Source organism: Balaenoptera acutorostrata, chromosome 1, assembly GCF_949987535.1.
Source record: "Balaenoptera acutorostrata chromosome 1, mBalAcu1.1, whole genome shotgun sequence".
Taxonomy (NCBI): Eukaryota; Metazoa; Chordata; class Mammalia; order Artiodactyla; family Balaenopteridae; genus Balaenoptera; species Balaenoptera acutorostrata.
Genome location: NC_080064.1, coordinates 37967352 through 37988266, shown reverse-complemented (window position 1 = coordinate 37988266; position 20915 = coordinate 37967352). Strand labels below are relative to the sequence as shown.

Here is a 20915-nt window from a genome sequence, read left to right as displayed (position 1 = left end):
ACACCTAGATCCTGTGCTCCAGAACAAGGGAAGCCACCTCAATGAGAAGCCCGCGCACCGCAACGAAGGGTAGCTCCCGCTCGCCGCAACTAGAGAAAGCCTGTGCACAGCAACGAAGACCCAATGCAGCCAAAAATAAATTAAATAAATGAATTAATTTTAAAAAAAAAGAGAGAGATGATTTCAAGTATGTGCAGCTGGATGTTTGAGCCCTGAAGGAGGAGCACATTTGATGATTTTAAATTTGGATTGGTGTGAGGTGCTTATGAGACCTATATGTGGAAATGATCCATATGCAGTTTCTTACTTTCTTTTTTTTAAAAAAATACTTATTTATTTGGCTGCATCGGGTCTTAGTTGCGGCATGTGGGATCTTTGTTGCAGCATGCTGTGCCTTTCGTTGCACCATGTGGGCTTTTCTCTAGTTGTGGCGCATGGGCTCCAGAGCGTGCGGGCTCAGTAGTTGAGGCATGAGGGCTCTCTAGTTGTGGCACGTGGGCTCTAGAGCGTGTGGGTTTAGTTGCCCCATGGCATGTGGGATCTTAGTTCCCCGACCAGGGATCGAACCCGCATCCCCTGCATTGGAAGGTGTATTCTTAACCACTGGACCACCAGGAAGTCCCAATAAGCAGTTTCTTATAAAGATCTAGGGCTCAGAGAATAGATCTTGTTTGGAAATTTAAATTTAAGAGCCATTTACATAGAGTAGCTGAAGCCATGGATATGAATGAGATTATACAGAGGGCTGGGACCAAGCATTGAGGAACTCCAACATTTAAGGGTTGTGTAGAGGAAGGAAGAGCTGGCAAAGGAGTCTAAATAGGACTAGCAACAGAGATAAGAGAAGCAGTGTGTGTATGTGTGTATCTGTGTGTTAGAATGAGTGGAAGAGTGAGACTTGATGAAGAAATTCACACCTAAGATGAACACAAAGTTTTTGTTCATTTCACTGTACCCTGTATAACAATGCCCAACTTGTAGTGTTGGAAGGATCAAATGAAATATGTAGATCACCTTGTACAATGCCTAGTCCATCAAGCAAAGAGTAGCTTTTAAGATTTTTGATATTGTTATTTTCTCAATTTCAGTTTTATACAACCGTTCAAATTTGATCTTAGGTCAGCCCACTATTTTTAATTTTATTTTATTAAAAATTTTTTATTGAAGTATAGTTGATTTACAATGTTGTGTTAGTTTCAGGTATACAGCAAAGTGATTCAGTTATACATACGTACATATTTCTTTCAGATTCTGTACTATTATAGGTTATTACAAGATATTGAATATAGTTCCCTGTGCTATATAGTAGGTCCTTGTTGTTTATCTATTTTATATATAGCAGTGTGTATCTGTAGTTTGTTAATCCAAAACTCCTAATTTATCCCTCCTCCACCCCCTTTTCCCTTTGGTAACCATATGATTGTTTTCTGTGTCTGTGAGTCTGTTACTGTTTTGTAAAATAAGTTGATTTGTATCATTTTTTTTAAAGATTCCACAAATAAGTGTTATAATATGATACTTGTCTTTCTCTGACTTGCTTCACTTACTATGATAATCTCTAGGTCCATCCATGTGGCTGCAAATGGCATTATTTCATTCTTTTTTATCAGCCTACTACTTTTTAGATGTGATTTCAGTTTTGAAGGTTATATGAAATCAGATGCCTTCTTTTCTTACCATTAGTATCATATTTTTCATAGCATGAATGAGTGTTCCCTTCTTTATGCCTCCTATATACCATGTACAGACTTCATCAGAGCAATGATACATTTTTGTTTACATGTTTGCCTTTCTCTGTTAGATCAAAACTCCCTGTGTTTTTTATGTCTGTATGTTTAACGCAGACTGCCACATAGAGGGCACTCACTAAATATTCATTGCATGAGAAAAAAATATATATATACATTATAAGAATACATTAAGAGGCAAAGTAGCTGAGAGACTGGAGCTAGACTGCCTTGGTTTGAATCTTGGCTCTACCACTTATAAACTTTCTGATCTTGGGCAAGTTACTTGACTTCTGTGCCTTGGTTTCCTCATTTGCAAAATGGAGATAATAATAGTGGTGTTGTTGAGAAGATATAATGAACTAGTATATATGAAGTGCTTAGAATAATGTCTAGCACATAATACACCCTATATAAGGGCTAGTTACTATTTCTATTATATATAGTTAAGATCTGTTGAGTTCTTTGTGATAAGTACTGTGTTAAGAACTCATACACGTTATCTTTTAAAATGACTACAACAATCCTATAAGTAGTTAGACTTCCATTATATAAATGAGGAAACTGAGGTTAAAAATATTTAGCATCTTGCCAAATATATTACAACAAGTAAATGGAACAACTAGGATTTGAATTCCTATTTACCTAATTGATGAATGGACTATTGCATCTAATTTTGATTTGGTATACAAGAAATAGATTATTTTATTTATTAATTTTTATGTATTTATGATATATTTCTGGACTATGATAGCATATATAATAAGAGTTTCTTATAGAGTTCAACCTGATTAAATTCATGTGGCAAGTATAATATATAACGAGGTATAAAAGATAAGACAGGGCTTCCCTGGTGGCGCAGTGGTTAAGAATCTGCCTACCAATGCAGGGGACATGGGTTCGAGCCCTGGTCTGGTAAGATCCCACATGCTGCGGAGCAGCTAAGCCCGTGAGACACAACTACTGAGCCTGAGTGCCACAACTACTGAAGCCCGCGCGCCTAGAACCCGTGCTCTGCAACAAGAGAAGCCACCCACTGAGAAGCCCGTGCACTGCAACAAAGAGTAGCCCCCGCTTGCGGCAACTAGAGAAAAGCCCGCGGGCAGCAACAAAGACCCAACGCAGTCAAAAATTAAAAAATAAATAAATTAAAAAAAAAAGGATAAGACAAAGGCTTAGGTTCCCACTTTCTTTCCTTGGTATATTTTCTGAAATTGACAGCACTGTATCTAGAAATGCTAAGCCATAAGATTAGTAAACTTATAAACAAGAAGAGCCAGATATCTGCCGTCTGCTTGGTACTGAAAAACGGATTTTTTTCACATTCATGGCTGTACATTTATTATTTAGTGCACATGGAGTTTGTCATGCAAACTTTAAATCTGTAGGGTGAACAGTTGTATATGGAAAGTAAAGGAAACATTTTAGTATGTGAATGTTATTTTGTTCTGGGATGTTTTATTTTTGTGCTTGGGAATGTAAAGGTTTTGTGTTCTCTGGTAGCCTTGTCTGCTTTGTCTGAAAAGTAAGATACTGGATCTCAATATTGCTAGTGTTGCTGCTGTGGTCTCAGTGCCCCAAGTGACTATAATTTTTTATCCTCTCAATCTATAACTTGTGAAATTTGCATGAGAGTGAATCTTCTCTTTTAAATGTTGCAACCTGAATCTACAAGTACTTAAGGATTTTTCTCAGACTGTCTATATTTTATCCTTTTTTTTGGCCATGCCACGTGGCTTGTGGGATCTCAGTTCCCCGACCAGGAATTGAACCCATGCCACAGCAGAAAAAGTCCGGAATCCTATCCACTAGGCTACCAGGGAACTCCCAGATTGTTTATATTTTATTTCATGGTTGTGTTTGTGCTTCTCCATATGCCTTTCTGAGACCTCACTGTAAATGGTGTTTTCATCAGTACTGCGTGTGACTCTTCTAATAAGATGCAGTGCCTATATGTTTTAATAATTACTGTATCAGAAAAGAGTTAAGCTCTATAGTCTTAGAGGTGTATAAGGCAGCTTTTGTAAGATGACTAAGAATTGGACAGTGAGGATGATGTGAGGCAGTACATGTTCTACCTGAAGATGAAGGTTAGGAGAAAGCCTATTAGGTATTTCTGATGTTACCAGTTTTCAGAGTTTTTGCTCTGACTGAGATGTCAGTTTATACCAAGGCCATTTGGGGAACAAAGTAGTGAGCTTTGGGAGTGATGTGAATCACCCTCAACTCCAAAACTTCCATGAGCAAGATTTGTGTGTGGGGTGTGTGTGTGTGTGTGTGTGTGTCTGTTTATCTCTTCATATCAAACCAGCCGTTTCAGAATTAAACTACCCCATGTAGTTAGAGAATTAATATAACCTTCAATATAAAGAATGGAATTAAAGGAGAATGAATGTAGAGAAAACCCTTAATTGTACAATATTACTCTGGCATGAATGCAGTGTTTTATAGGAATTGAGCACATTTTTAATCATCAGAGAATGTTTTCAATGTCAGAAACAGTTAAGGAAAAGAGTATGGACAGAGAAGACTAGAGCAGCAAGGACTGAATCTAAACAGGTCCCTTTACTTGGGGAGGATGTGGAGAAAAAAGAGACAGGCAGCAGTTAGAGACAGGTTCCTAAAGATCAGGGAAGCTACCAAATCTACCAAACAAAAATTTCAAGGGGCTGACACCATATTACGGAGATGCACAAAAGAGAGAATAGAGAGGAAAGAACTTCCTTCCCATCTCCCACCACCTTTTAAAAAGGAGTTTAGTGTTGAAAAGCCTGGGAGAAAGAGCATGATAGCAGTCCAAGGCTTCTTAGGGCTCTGCACCTTGGAAATGGTCTTTATTGCATATCCTTGTCTGTCAAAACTGCTTCTTGCTAAATTTCCTGTTGTTTTCCATGTTGCATTTATCTGGTTTTGCAACCTCTTTGAGGTACAGGGAGTTTCAGAGATGGAGCTGTCATGGGTAAGTTCAGTTTTTTGGGGTGAAGTGATGTGTTTTAAAGGAGATTATTTGTATCACATGTGTTCTTAAGGTTTACACATAGTAGTGTATGATTGTAGCTTTTGGCCATATTCAGTACATTTACTATTTCCTCCAGAGCTGATGTGGAAAGTTGGGCTGCTAATTAGTAAAGAATTTTGCAGATGTGTCTGTGGGGTGAGCTCAGCACTAGGTGACATCAAGGGATAATTTATCAGGTAGAAAATTTTACTTTGTGCATATTGCTATACAAAAATATCTCCCAAGGTCCTTTACCTTAATTGAAAATCCAGCTGGAAAAACAAAAACTGGAAGCACACAAGTTGTATGTACAGCTTGGATTCACTCAGTACATAGATGTATTTCTGTAGATGATATGATATATGTGAAGGCATGTGAGAGGTATTATAAAAAGCTGATGTTAGAGTGTATTATTTTTGCAGTGAGGCAAGTGAGAGGGTTGGTTGCTTCCCCTTTGAGACCTCATAGCACTCTGCTGATACTTCTGTTCTAGCATGTAATAAACATTTCAGTCATTTGCTATCTTAATCATTCATTCATTTACTCAGCAAATATTTAGTTAATGCTCATTAGGTGTAGGACATTGAGCTAGTGCTAGGGATAGAGAAATAAATAAAAGCCCGCCCTAAAAGAGCTCTTTGCTTAGGGTGGAAGACAGGAAATGTATTTAAAATACAGTATTTGCCGAAACAGAACCTTTAGCAAGAGCCTCAAATTGCTTAATAGATAGTTGCTGAGTGTGTGAAAGTATGCATAGGGTGCTAAGGGATTTAATAAGGGGCACCAGTACAAACCTTGTTTGAAGGGGTCAGAGAATGCTTCCCAGAGGTCACCCTTGAGTTTTCTTGAAGGAGTAGAAAGAGCTTGTCAGATAGACAAGCAGGGAAAGGGCATTTCAAGCATGAAGAAAAGCATTTGCAGAGGCACAGAGGAATAAGAGCATGGAATATTCTCGGAATGGTGAGTGAGAAATTAGGTTTGGTTCAAGTCTGGTGGGTGCATGGAAAGAAATGGCAAGCCTGGGCTTCCCTGGTGGCGCAGTGGTTGAGAATCCGCCTGCCAGTGCAGGGGACACGGGTTCGAGCCCTGGTCTGGGAGGATCCCACATGCCGCGGAGCAGCTAGGCCCGTGAACCACAACTACTGAGCCTGCGCGTCTGGAGCCTGTGCTCCGCAACAAGAGAGGCCGCGACAGTGAGAGGCCCGCGCACCGCGATGAAGAGTGGCCCCCGCTCGCCGCAACTGGAGAAAGCCCTCGCACAGAAACGAAGACCCAACACAGCTAAAAATAAATAAACAAATGAAAAAAAAAAAAAAAGAGACCCAACACAGCCATAAATAAATAAATAAATAAATAAATGTATTAAAAAAAAAAAAAAGAAATGGCAAGCCTGTGATGAGTCTAGAGAAGTAGGCAGGGACCCGAAAATGAAAAATTTCTGTAGATATGTTATTTTATTAGTTTTTTTCTCCCCCAAATCAACTTTTGTTTTGTTGAACCTCTTTATTGTTTCTTCATTTTCTATTTCATTAATGTTTTGTTTTTATCTTTATTATACTTTTTTTCCGTAGAATCTTTAGTTGAACTCTAAATTATTTATTTTTAACCTTTTACAGATCAGTTAGGATTGTCTTTGGCAGTATGCTACAGAAACCTGAATACAGTGGCTTTTTCAAATAATATACTAATTTTTTTCAGGAAATCTTGAGAAATTCCTGTGCTTTACAACTGCTTGAGGAAGTCATCAACAATCCAGGCTTCCTCTAGCTCTCTCTTTAGTGTGCGGCTTTTGTCCTTTTGGTTACATATAGCTGCTCTTGATGCAAGCACCACGTCTTTGCTTCAGGCTATAAAAAGGACAATTTCATCAGGAAAACATTAGCGTTCCCAGAATCCCCCACCAAGCGATTCCCACTTAAATCTCCTTACTAGGACTATTGTCATCTGGCCACCCTAGCTGCAAGGCAGATAGCCAGATTGAATGTTTTAATTAAGCACGATGCCACCTAATTGGAGTTATGTCAGTCAAGAAGAGGGGAAAATAGATGTTGGGTAAACAATTAGTATTGCCCACTATGCTTATTTTTAATTATCTCTTTATTTTTGACTTTTAATTTTATTTCATAGTGGTCTGAGAACGTGATTCAACCATTATGATGTAGTATCCATGCATTTGGTAAATTGCTTCACGTACACTTGAAAAAAATCAACAAAACTTGCCTTTGTTGGGACAAGATTAGATCAAGCATGTCAGTTTTGTTATTAAAATATACTATATCCATACTCATTTTTTGTCTGCTTAAGCTTTCAGTTTCTGAGAGGTATGTTAAAATATCCTATGAAAATTCTGGATTTGTCAAATTTGCCTTTTATTTTGTCAGTTTTTGTTTGGTATATTATAAGGGTATGTTGTTAGATACATACAAGATCATGATTATTATTTCTTGACAAAATAATTATTATGTAGTGTGTGCGCAGTGCTTTTTTCCTTAGCCCACTTGTTTTCAACCCTGTCAGGCAGAATGTTCTTTGCATGATCTGGGTTCAAATTCTGTCTCTGCCATTTACTAGGTCTCTCATCTTGAAAAAGTCATTTAATCTCCCCTTGCCTCCGTTTCCATAGCTGTAAAATGGGAAATATTAATAATATATATCTCACAGAATTATTTTGAGAATTAACTGAGTTAATACATCTAAAGCAGTTACACAGCAGAACCTAGTATGTAGCAAGTGCTATAAATTTAGCTATTATAGCAATTTTAAAAAACATAACTCTTAACTACCCTGAAATGAAACCGATAGGTAACTTTGGTGGTATTGCTTTATAATTATATAACATCGACATGATACCCTAACTGTATGATAAACGAAAAGTAGAAGAAAATTAAATTAGTAAAAATGATTTCAATATACACATTTTGGGGCCTGACAATGCTAGAAGACATAGTAAAGTGGTTAGATGCTTTTACCTTCTTAAACATGACAGGTTTAGTTTTAAGAGACGACAGAAGCCACTCCACGAAAGGGGAAAAATTAAAGAGCAGAGATGCCAGTGAATATTAGAATAAAAGTGTAATAACAGGCCAGACTTATTTGTATGTGGTAAGGGAAAGAGGTAACTTCAGCTGAAATAGGAATAGCTTGCCAAGACAAACTACAGATTGATTAAGGAGAGGAAACAGGGAGGTATAATATATCTTTGCCAACTTTATCAGAGTGTTTCTTTCTAAATGTTCATTTAACCGGAATGTTCCATCAGGAAAAAAAGTTGGCAGAGTAGTCACATTGATAACTTTATTTGTGGGCAAAGCAAAAACACACTTCTTATTTATCCATGTTGTACTTTCGTGTTGGCCATGCGACGTGTGCGATCTTAGTTCCCTGACCAGGGATCGAACCTGGGCCCCTGGCAGTGAAAGTGCCAAGTCCTAACCACTGGACCGCCAGGATTCCCCACTTTTTATTTATATATTTGATTTTTTTAAATAAAGGCTAAATAAATCACCATGAATATAAAAACTATAAATGGATTCTGATACAGATGTGTTATATTGGGATTCAGAAGCAGCATTGCCATTGGTGGTCTGATCTTCTGAAATGTTGACCAATTCTTAATGATATTCTTAACAAAACAAAAAAGCAATTTTCCTCAATTTACAGGTAGTTACATTCCTAGGAAGTTCAGTTTATTTTAAAACTATGCAAGATGACTTTGTTTTTATGTAAAATGGAGTTAGAATCCAAGCTTAGGTAATAATAAATATGTTCTTTATTTACATGAATGTCTGGTAAGACATTTACATTTCATACTGGACATGGAACAATGCTTCCTTGTGCGGTATTGTCCTGTACCTGCAGGATGTCTAGCATCTCAGGCCTGCAACACTCCCTGCCCCCAATCATTGTTATAACCAAAACACTTCACCTGAAAACTTCAAAGACACCTCTGAAGTGAGATGTTACAGCCTCCTTTGAAAACTACTGCTTTAAACTTTATTTGCCTAATACTAATGTTGCTATACCAGCTTACTGTGTACTTATTGTACACTCATTGTGACTTCTTGGCTCGAAGTCCTAAGCCGCTCATCTAATAGTTAATTTTATGATTAATTACTTTGTTACAGTTCTTAGCTTGTTGTCCTTTTTTGTTATTTAATTCTCCCCTTATTACTTCTCTGAGCTGGTCAGAGGTTTATGCTTTTCTCCCCCTCTAGAAAATAACCATCCTGACTCAAGTTATCCATTTAAATTCAGCAAACATTTTTTGAGCAGTCAACTACTAAATACTAGGCACTTTGCCAGAGAAGAGATTCTCAGTTTGGTTTCATACCACACTGCTAAAGGATGAAGTTATTGCATGTGATTTGTTATTTAAAATGGTTAAATTGGGCTTCCCTGGTGGCACAGTGGTTGAGAGTCTGCCTGCCAATGCAGGGGACACGGATTCGAGCCCTGGTCTGGGAAGATCCCACATGCCGCGGAGCAACTAGGCCCGTGAGCCACAACTACTGAGCTTGCGCGTCTGGAGCCTCTGCTCCCAACAAGAGAGGCCGCGATAGTGAGAGGCCCGCGCACCGCGATGAAGAGTGGTCCCCGCTTGCCGCAACTAGAGAAAGCCCTCGCACAGAAACGAAGACCCAACACAGCCAAAAATAAATAAATAAATTAATTAATTAAAAAAAAATAAAAATAAATAAAATGGTTAAATTATCAACATATGCAAATAATTTAATTTTAAAAATATAAATTAGAGTTGAATTAGAGGCACCCCTATATTTCCTGTCACTCTCATTTGTATGTTAATATGCTTACTTGAATGGAATAAAAATGGATAGAGTAGTAGCTAATGGACATAGGATTGTATGTAACCTGTAATCTGCTTTTTCTATTCCAGAGTCTACTAGTGTCTGTTGATAGTTATGTAATAATTGCCATGCTTTTCTTTCCTGCTTACCTTTTAACAATTTTTGACAAAAATCTAGATTTGTCCATATGAGAAGAAGTCCTGCTTGTCAGAATGTGTGTTTTGGGGAGGGGGGGGGGGCTGAATAACTATTCTGGGGATAAAGAAATGAATAAGGCAGTCTTTGCTCTTAGGCATATAGGAAATTGTTCCATATGCAGTTGTAGATTCTGTGTCTCAGGGAGGAGGTAAGTTCAGGATCTTCCTAGTTGCCACCTTGAATTGGAACTGCCCTTAGGTATATTGGAGATAAATAGATAGGTAGACTAACAGCATACAGTATGCAAGTGCTGTAACAGAGATAAATAAGAACAGAGTACTAAGAAAACAGAGTGGAGCCATCCAGCTTTTCTTGAAATAAAGTAAGATTTTCCCAGGGAAAGTGATGTTTCTTATATCTTGAATAATTGAAGGGAATTTGGAAGGGAGATTGGGATAGGGCTCAGGGGGTTAAGATTACATCAAGGCATTGAGAATAGCATGTGTCAAGGCAAGTAAGTGTGGAGAGGGTGATACCTTTGGAAAGAATTACAAATATTAGTATGTAATAACTAAAGGTAGGGGGAGAAGATGGTGGGAATATACAGGGAGCAGAAGATGGATTTAGTTTTGTTAAGGAGTTTGGACTTTATTCCCCAGGTAGTGGTGAGCTATTGAAGAATTTTAAGCTGGAGAGCAACAAGATAACTTTGCAATTTGGGGGCAAAGATTGCTGGAAGAGCTGACAGACTGATGTCTCATGTTGATCTGTAAGAGCCTTCTCAACATCTAGCACAGTGCCTTGTATATAGAAGATGATAGATAGTATTTGCTATTATTTGAATGTGGCTGAAAAGTCTAATGAAAGATTATCAGTTACTTCCAGTTACTTACAGGCTGCATGCACCCACTTGACTGACCTTTAGTTTGTGGTTTGTTCCTTTGTTTGTAGACCTTGAAGTCATCTTCAACTCTAGTTTTATTTATTTATTTATTTTTGGCTGCATTGGGTCTTTGTTGCTGCCCGCGGGCTTTCTCTAGTTGAGGTGAGCAGGGCCTACTCTTCGTTGCGGTGCGTGGGCTGCTTCTTTTTTTTTTTTTAACATCTTTATTGGAGTATAATTGCTTTACAATGGTGTGTTAGTTTCTGCTGTATAACAAAGTGAATCAGCTATACATATACATATATCCCCATATCTCCTCCCTCTTGCATCTCCCTCCCACCCTCCCTATCCCACCCCTCTAGGTTGACACAAAGCACCAAACTGATCTCCCTGTGCTATGTGGCAGCTTCCCACTAGCTATCTATTTTACATTTGGTAGTGTATATATGTCCATGCCACTCTCTCACTTCGTCCCAGCTTACCCTTCCCCCTCCCCATGTCCTCGAGTCCATTCTCTACGTCTGTGTCTTTATTCCTTCCTGCCCCTAGGTTCTTCAGAACCTTTTTTTTTTTTTTTTTTTAGATTTCATATATATGTGTCAGCATATGGTATTTGTTTTTCTCTTTCTGACTTATTTCACTCTGTATGTATGGACCTTCACTCTAGGTCCATCTACCTCACTGCAAATAACTCAATTTTGTTTCTTTTTATGGCTGAGTAATATTCCATTGTATATATGTACCACATCTTCTTTATCCATTCATCTGTCAATGGACACTTGGGTTGCTTCCATGTCCTGGCTATTGTAAATAGAGCTGCAATGAACATTGTGGTACATGACTCTTTTTTTTTTTTTTTTTTTTTTTAGTCGACTTTATTTTTTAGAACATTTTAAAATTTACAGAAAAATTGAGAGGATAGTACAGAGAGTTCTCATATACCTCATACCCAGTTTCCCCTATTACAAACATATTACATTAGTGTGGTACATTTGTTATAATTAATGAATCAACATCAACACATTATTAATAACTATAGTCCCTAGTTGTTTCAGATTTCCTTAGTTTTTGTCTAATGTCTTTTTCTGGTCCAGGATGCTACATTATAATTAGTTGTCATGTCTTCTTAGACCCCTCTTTGCTATTAAAGTTTCTCAGACCTTCCTTGTTTCTGATGACCTTGACTGTTTTGAGGACTGCAGGTCAGATACATTGTAGGATGACCCACTACTGGAATTTGAACCATGACTCTTTTTGAATTATGGTTTTCTCAGGGTATATGGTGCGTGGGCTTCTCATTGCAGTGGCTTTTTGTTGCGGAGCACAGGCTCTAGGCGCACGGGCTTCAGTAGTTGTGGCACTCGGACTCAGCAGTTGTGGCTTTGTTGCCACGGACTTAGTTGCTCCACGGCACGTGGGATCTTCCTGGACCAGGGCTTGAACCCATGTCCCCTGCATTGGCAGGCGGATTCTTAACCACTGCGCCACCAGGGAAGTCCCATGGAAACTTTTAAAATCTGTAGAAAATTGAAAGACTAATGCAATAAACCTCTGTAAGTCCCTTCAACTACAATCACCAATTATTAATATTTTGTTACATTGCTTTACCTCTCTGTATTTTTTCTGGCAAACCACTTGAAAGCAAATTGCAGACATCGTGACACTTAAATACTTTAGTATGTATCTTCCAAGAATATATTCTCCTACAAAGCCATAGTATCACTATTTATACCTTAGACAATTAAACTTAATTCAGTAAAATAATTTAATATACAGTCCCTATTAAAAATTTCCCTGGGAATTCCCTGGTGGTCTAGTAGTTAGAACTCAGCACTTTCACTGTTGGGGCCTGGGTTCAATCCCTGGCTGGGAAGCTAAGATCCCAGAAGCCGCAGGGCACAGCAAAAAATTAAATAAATACATAAATAAATAAATAATTCCATTAAAAAATTTTTTTCCTGTTTGCCTCCAAAAAGTCTTTTACAGCTTTTTTTGACCCAGAATCCAATCAAGGTTTCATGCATTTCATTTCAGTGTTTATGACTATTAATCTCTTTTAATCTGGAATATTCCCCCACACTTTGTTTGTTTGAAGAGTACCATCCAGTTGTCTTTTAGATATTCTGAATATGTCTAATTTTTTTCTTATAATTAGATCTGAGTTAAACATTTTGGCAAGTATAATACTTTGTATCAGAAGGTTGATTTTACAACAGAAGACTTCAATGAGAAGTCACTCTAATTGTTTAAGTGTTAAAACTTGGATTCGGTCTGCTCATCTCCAAAGCTCGAGTACTTCACCACTCTGCTATGCTCTTCTTTAGAAAGTGGATTTGAAGATCCTGTGGTAGCATCAGATGAGTTTAAAAGTCAAGGAGAGGTAGTAATTTCCTTACCTTGGTGATCCTCTCCCTTCCCCTTCCCTCCTCACATCTCCTCTTCTCTTTTCTCTCCATCTCTCCTTTCTTTTCTTCCTTACCTTCCTTCTTTTATTTATAATTGTGATAAAGTATATATAACATAAAATTTACCATCTTAACCATTTTTTTTTTCCTACTTTATTTATTTATTTATTTATTTTTGGCTGTGTTGGGTCTTCGGTTCGTGCGAGGGCTTTCTCTAGTTGCGGCAAGTGGGGGCCACTCTTCATCGCGGTGCGGGGACCGCTCTTCATCGCGGTGCGCGGGCCTTTCACTATTGCGGCCCCTCCCGTTGCGGGGCACAGGCTCCAGACGCGCAGGCTCAGTAGTTGTGGCTCACGGGCCCAGCTGCTCCGTGGCATGTGGGATCTTCCCAGACCAGGGCTCGAACCCGTGTCCCCTGCATTAGCAGGCAGATTCTCAACCACTGCGCCACCAGGGAAGCCCATCTTAACCATTTTTAAGTGTAGAGTTCAGTTCACGTTTTTGTGCTACACTCTCCAGAGCTCTTTTCATCTTGCAAAGCTGAAATTCTGTACCAATTAAACAACTCCAAATTCCTCCCCTCCCCACAACCCTTAGCAACCACCATTCTACATTCTTTCTGTATGAGTTTGACTACCCTAGGAACCTCATATAAGTGGAATCATACACTATTTGTCATTTTGTGACTGGCTTACTTCACGTAGCATAATATCTTCAAGGTTCATCCGTGTTGCAGCATGTGTCAGAATTTCCTTCCTTTGTAAGGCTGAATAATATTCCATTATGGTATATACCACATTTTGTTTATCTGTTCATCTGTCGATGGATGGATTGGTTTTGCCTTTTGGCTATTGTAAATAATGCTGCTATGAACTTGGGTGTACAAATATTTTTTCAAGACCCTGTTTTCAATTATTTTGGATATATACCTGGAAGTAGAATTGCTGGATCATATGGCAATTCTATATATTAAAAAAAAATTAAAGATATTTAAAGATATCAATCTCTTGGGAATCCTCTTAGTAGTAGTAACAATGATCTATGTGTAGAGGACAAACTTAGGCAGAAATAGGCCTTTCCTTTAATCTGAAAATCTAAGTAGATTTGAGGGCTAATTAATTTTCGTGGTTTTGACAACTTGGACTGAAGATCCTCCTGCATTTAGGTAGGTTCCCTATATTCTGTGAACCTCTAAATTTGATGGTACTTTTTTCTTTACCACCTGTAGTCTGTTCTGTACTTTAAAAAATCTGTCCAAATCTATTAATTCTTGGAGGTGTCACTGAAGTGCCATGAAGTTTTTCCCTAAGTGCATCAACATTCATATAAATACCTCTCATGCTGTATTTGATTCTTTATTCTCTTTCTTATCTGACTAGTCATATAGCTTATTGTTTGTCCCTTTCTAGATGGTAAACTCCAGAAAATTTAAGCCAAATCTTATACTACTTTTCTGTTTGCATCCTCCCCCCAAATCTCTGCCACCAAAAAGAGAAAAACAAAGAAAAGCACCACCCCCCAAAGAAATTACCTGGATAAATAAATGATTCACTGGCCTTAGAAAGTACATTAGAAGTATCATTTAACTAACTGTTGTTGCTGTTGTTTTCACTGTGCCCTTATGATGTGCCAGGCCTTGTATGCACTGCAAGACAAAGATTAATACAACATAGAGCCTGGTCTCAAGATGCTTTATAGCCTAGCGAGGAGGTATTTATGTACAGAACTATGTGATGAGTGGTATACTGGTGTTCTGAATGTTGTTCTGAGGCAGTATAAAGAGGGATACCACAAATAGTTCCTAGAGAGAGTCAAGGAAGACTTCAGAGAGGAAGGGGATATTTGAGCGTGGCCTTCAAAGATAGGTAGAATTTGAGGGGCTAAGAAGAAAGAAGAAAAATATTTTATGCAAATGAAAGACAACTACAATGTTATGGACATGTTCATCACTTGTTTAAGGAAGTAAGGTTTTTTATGATTAGTTTGAAACAGATTTTTATCCCTAAATTTCACACATTATTTTAATATTAAACTTTCTTTTATTTGTATATTTATTTATTTATTTGGTTGCACCGGGTCTTAGTTGTGGCAGGTGGGCTCCTTAGTTGAGGCTCCAGGGCTCCTTAGTTGCAGCTCGCCGGCTTCTTAGTTGCAGCACATGGGATCCTTAGTTGTGGCAGGCGAACTCTTAGTTGCAGCATGCATTTGGGATCTAGTTCCCTGACCAGGGATCGAACCCAGGGCCCCTGCATTGGGAGCGTGGAGTCTTATCCACTGTGCCACCAGGGAAGTCCCAATATTAAACTTTCTTAAAAGCAGACTTTTAAAAAAAAAAACAACAGTGATAGTTTTCAGATGATGAAAAAAAAAAAGAGGAGTGAGTTTCAGAATGGAGAGCCCTTATTACAACACAGGTGTTTTCTGTAAATAGAGTTGGAAAAATACTGTCAGTGTGTTCTTTGTATATAAATGTCTCTTTTAACTTATCCATGCAGGATCTGAAAAGGAAAACCACTTCTATTTCATCAATCACGAGGTACATGACAACAGAATCATTGATGCACTAGGAAGAGAGTTGGGTTCCAAATCTCACTAAGTGATCTAGAAGAGTGGAGAGACAGCCAGTGTTCTGCCTCAGTTCTTCTGATCAGGGTTCCTGTGGCTCTGAGTGTTTTGCTTCTTCCTTCCCCTTCTTGTGTCTGGCCACTCTGAAGCATTGTTTCTTTGAATTTTAAGATAAGCTGTGATGTCTGTTCTATATTAATACTAAACTTCTGGGGCTATTGTCATGTCAAAGAATTTCTGGAGATTGAAGAATTAAGTAGATTGTCATGATTTCTACTGGAATTTCCACTTGGTCAACTGGAAATAATATACTGAAACAATACTCTGAAAGTCCATAGGATGATGACATTTTTGCATAGCAAGTCCCTGTTGTGCATGATCTGAAGTGAATTTTTTTTTAATCATTCTTTTTTTTAAAAATTTATTTTATTTTTGGCTGAGTTGGGTCTTTGTTGTTGCGTACAGGCTTTCTCTAATTGCAGCAAGCGGGGGCTACTCTTTGTTGCCGTGCACAGGCTTCTCATTGCGGTGGCTTCTCTTGTTGTGGAGCACGGGCTCTAGGCACGTGGGCTTCAGTAGTTGTGGCATGCGGACTCAGTAGTTGTGGCTTGTGGGCTCTAGAGCGCAGGCTCAGTAGTCGTGGCGCACGGGCTTAGTTGCTCTGCAGCATGTGGGATCTTCCCGGACCAGGGCTTGAACCCGTGTCCCCTGCATTGGCAGGTGGATTCTTAATCACTGCTCCACCAGGGAAACCCTGAAATGAATTTTTTTTAACCAGAAAGTAATGAGGTCCTTGGTACTTCGTAACTGTTCTACTGCCTCATTCATAATTTCTCAGTAGGAAACACATATCTAAGTGAATAATTGAGCTTTTTTTGGGTAAGGCAAAATATTTTCTCTGATAGTCTCATTTTGCTACTACTGACACCAGATTTAGAGGCTGAAAACATAGTTAATTTTCTTGCAAGTATTGTGTTTTTTTTTAAACCTGTTGAGTGTGCATTGAAATTATAAAATAATATTTTTACATGTAAAATAGATTGAATCTACAGAGAATGAATGTTTTAGAAGTAGACTTTGCTCTGTGCATATGGGTAATAGTGTGAGTGGTGTGGCTCATGTTTTTTATATCTGACTTGAGTGTGTATAAATAATTATAAGGTACTTTGTGTTGGGTTACTACAGTATTAGCTCCAAAGGATTCACTGCCTTCTTTCTATATTTAACATGCAATGCGTTTTTTTCTTATAGATATACATTTTATGGTGCTTGGGGGAGATTTTGAGGATGTGGGTTTAGTGTCCTATAAAGACAGTTTTATCGTTCATTATGTGTTATATAAGGCTTATGCATGAATCTTTTCTGTGCACAATTAAAATTCCACAAAAGAGACTTTTTCCTTTCAGTTTGCTGAGACTCAGCAATGTTGGCCTTAAGAAACCAACCTAATAAATTTTCCCCATTTTTTCCTAAGGTATTTTTTTTTAATTTTAAAGACATGATTTCTTGAGGTATTATTAACAATGTGTTTCTAGCCAGCTTAATGTGAAACAATTTTGGTCTTCGATGGAATAAATCTATCTTTGTTAATGGAAGTGAGACCCTAATGTAATCAGAGTTTATAGAAAAACATCCCTTACCATGTCTATTTTATCTAAATTGGCAGTAAAACATCTTGGCATGTTCTACACGTGGAGGCTTTGACCTCATATTTAGCTGCCGCCCTTGAGCCTCTTTTTTTGTCCCATTTTATTTTCTAGGTGCGCCACCGAGCTTCTGGCCAGGTGATGGCTCTTAAGATGAACACGTTGAGCAGTAACCGTGCAAACATGCTGAAAGAAGTGCAGCTCATGAATAGACTCTCCCATCCCAACATCCTTAGGTAATGGCTTTTCCTTCCTTCTGGGGATCAGTGAGAAAGCCGAAACATTATTGGAGACTTGTTAGAATAGTATTAAAAGCTGAAAAGAGGGATTCAAGATTTCATGCTAAATCTGTCTTGCTGGGATTTAGCTGTGCTCTAGGTCTTTTTCTACCTACTGAGACTTAATTTTCTGGTAATTAACTGCATTTAATAGGGCAACTTTCGACTTCCCTGGTGGTCCAGTGGCTAAGACTCCACACCCCTAATGCAGGGGACCCGGGTTTGATCCCTGGTCAGGGAACTAGATCCCACATGCCACAACTAAGAGTTCGCATGCCACAGCTAAAAATCCCGCATGCCACAACTAAAAGATCCCACATGCCACAACTAAAAGATCCCGCGTACCGCAACTAAGACCCAGCGCAGCCAGATAAATAAACAAATAAATAAATAAATAAAATATTTTTTAAAAATAAGGCAACTTCCTTATGTCTCTCAAATTGCTTTACTCTTAGTAGCAGCTCATTAGAACAGTTGTTACCTATTGCTGAATTAGTAATTTATCCAAGAGAGATGATTTTAGTGGTTATTTAATTTTCTTAAATTGGTTTAGGAGGAATCATAATTAAATCAGTGAAAATAAAAATAAAATTATGCCCCCAGGCTATCTACTTTTTTTAAAAAATTAATTAATTTATTTATATTTTATTTTTGGCTACGTAGGGTCTTCGTTGCTGCATGCGGGCTTTCTCTAGTTGTGAGCAGGGGCTACTCTTCGTTGTGGTGCGTGGGCTTCTCATTGCGGTGGCTTCTCTTGTTGTGGAGCACGGGCTCTAGGCGCGTGGGCTCAGTAATTGTGGCTCACAGGCTCCAGAGCACAGGCTCAGCAGTTGTGGCACACAGGCTTAGTTGCTCCGTGGCATGTGGGATCTTCCCAGACCAGGGCTCGAACCCGTGTCCCCTGCATTGGTAGGCGGATTCTTAACCACTGCGCCACCAGGGAAGTCCCAGGCTATCTACTCTTAACTGTTAGCACTCACTTGAGGAGACATAGTTTACCTTTTTAAAGGAGAATTATTTGTATGTATAATAAGGTTATATAATCATTACTTTCTAGTAATCAGTACAGTCAGCTCTCCATATCGGCAGGTTCTGCATCCACAGATTCAACCAATCACAGCCTGAAAATATTTGGGAAAAAAATTCCAGAAAGTTCCAAAAAGCAATACTTGAATTTGCTGTGCCTAGCAACTGTTTACATAGCATTTACATTGTATTTACAACTATTTGTATAACATTTACATTGTATTAGGTATTGTAAGTAACCTAGAGATGATTTAAAGTATATGGGAGTATATGCATGTGTGTAGTTATATGTGAATACTATGCCTTGTTATATAAGGAACTTGGGCACCTGTGGATTTTGGTATCCTCACAGGGTAGGGGGTGGGGTGGTCCTAGAACCAATGCCCTGCAGATACCAAGGGGTTACTGTATATGAATCTTTCTCACTCTATCTTGACTTTTTTAAAAAAATAAATTTGTTTATTTATTTTGGCTGCATTGGGTCCTCTTTGCCGTGCGCAGGCTTTCTCTGGTTGCGGTGAGTAGGGGCTACTCTTCGTTGCGGTGCGCGGGCTTCTCATTGCGGTGGCTTCTCTTGTTGCGGAGCACGGGCTCTAGGCATGCAGGCTCTGGAGTGCAGGCTCAGTAGTTGTGGCGCAAGGGCTTAGTTGCTCCGCGGCATGTGGGATCTTCCCAGACCCCGGCTCCAACCTGTGTCCCCTGCATTGGCAGGAGGATTCTTAACCATTGCGCCACCAGGGAAGTCCCTATCTTGACTTTTTTAGAGGTAATTTTTTTTTTTTTTTAACTTTGGGTTTATTTATTTATTTATGGCTGTGTTGGGTCTTCGTTTGTGTGCGAGGGCTTTCTCTAGTTGTGGCAAGTGGGGGGTCACTCTTCATCGCGGTGCGCGGGCCTCTCATTATCGCGGCCTCTCTTGTTGCGGAGCACAGGCTCCAGACGCGCAGGCTCAGTAATTGTGGCTCATGGGCCTAGTTGCTTCGCGGCATGTGGGATATTCCCAGATCAGGGCTCGAACCCATGTCCTCTGCATTGGCAGGCAGATTCTCAACCACTGCGCCACCAGGGAAGCCCCCTATCTTGACTTTTTAGTGAGGTGAGTGTATTTCTAGATGAAACCAAATAAGAAAATTTAAGTCAATATATATTAAAGTAGGGCATCTGTGTAAGAGAGTTGGAAAAGTTAAAAGTGCAATTTACTTAGGGTTGCTTAAGGCTAATATTTATAGTGGACTAAAGAGAAATCATATAACTTAAGTATGACTTACATGTGTGGTCAGTGGTAGAAAATTATGGAATTAGATTATACTGCTTACTTGAAACTTTATACCTTTGTATAGAATTATTGGCTTCCTAGTCCACTACAAAAACGTTCAGCCAGTAATTTTATTTATTTATTTATTTTAAAAATAAATTTATTTATTTTAATAATAAATTTATTTATTTTATTAATTTTGGCTGTGTTGGGTCCTCATTGCTGTGCACGGGCTTTCTATAGTTGTGGTGAGCTGGGGCTACTCTTTGTTGCGGTACGCAGGCTTCTCATTGCAGTGGCTTCTCTTGTTGCGGAGCATGGGCTCTAGGCACGTGGGCTTCAGTAGTTGTGGTGCATGGGCTCAGTAGTTGTGGTTCGCGGGCTCTAGAGTGCAGGCTCAGTAGTTGTGGTGCATGGGCTTAGTTGCTCCGTGGCATGTGGGATCTTCCCGGAGCAGGGATCGAACCCATGTCGCCTGCATTAGCAGGCAGATTCTTAACCACTGTGCCACCGGGGAAGTCCCAGTAATTTTATTATGACTTTTTTCCCTACCCACAAATCATATTAACAATTTTTTGAGCATCTAGTATATGCCTAGTGATGTCAGACATCAAAAAGGTATATGTAAAATGGAATGTCTGCTAGCAAGGAATTTGCGCTCTAATTGGAGATCTAGGACTTACATACATGAAAAGAGAACTAATAAAATCAGCCAGGACGCTACCGCTTGGGTAAACTCTTAAGTGATATAGAAGTTCAAAGGAGTTGGAGATCATATTAGCTTGGCAGAGTCAGCAAAGCTTTCTTGGAGGAGGTTGACTCAACCTGGAACTTGAATTTTTTTTTGAAGATTTATTATTTTATTTTATTTTTGGCTGCATCGGATCTTAGTTGCAGCACGTGGGATCTTCCTTGCAGCTCACGGGCTTCTCTCTAGTTGTGGCGCACAGGCTCCAGGACGTGTGGGCTCTGTAGCTGTGGTGCGCGGGTTCCAGAGCACATGGATTCTGTAGTTTGCGGCACGCAGGCTCTCTAGTTGAGGCACACGAGCACAGTAGTTGCGGTGCACGGGCTTAGTTGCCCCATGGCACGTGGTATCTTAGTTCCCTGACCAGGGATCGAACCCGCGTCCCCTGCATTGTAAGGCGGATTCTTTTTGGTTGTTTGTTTTAAAGACTAGGATTTAGTC

The 20915-nt window shown here is 39.1% G+C and overlaps 1 protein-coding gene across 2 annotated transcripts in view; it reads left to right on the top strand.

The window, feature by feature from the left end:
- Positions 1 to 20915, top strand: part of TESK2 (testis associated actin remodelling kinase 2) — a 111504-nt gene that overhangs the window by 23633 nt on the left and 66956 nt on the right. For both annotated transcript variants that reach the window (XM_057541849.1, XM_057541844.1), the window contains exon 2: positions 17282 to 17403. In XM_057541849.1, coding sequence (XP_057397832.1) covers positions 17282 to 17403 — 122 coding nt within the window. The remainder of the gene's footprint in view (positions 1 to 17281; positions 17404 to 20915) is intronic.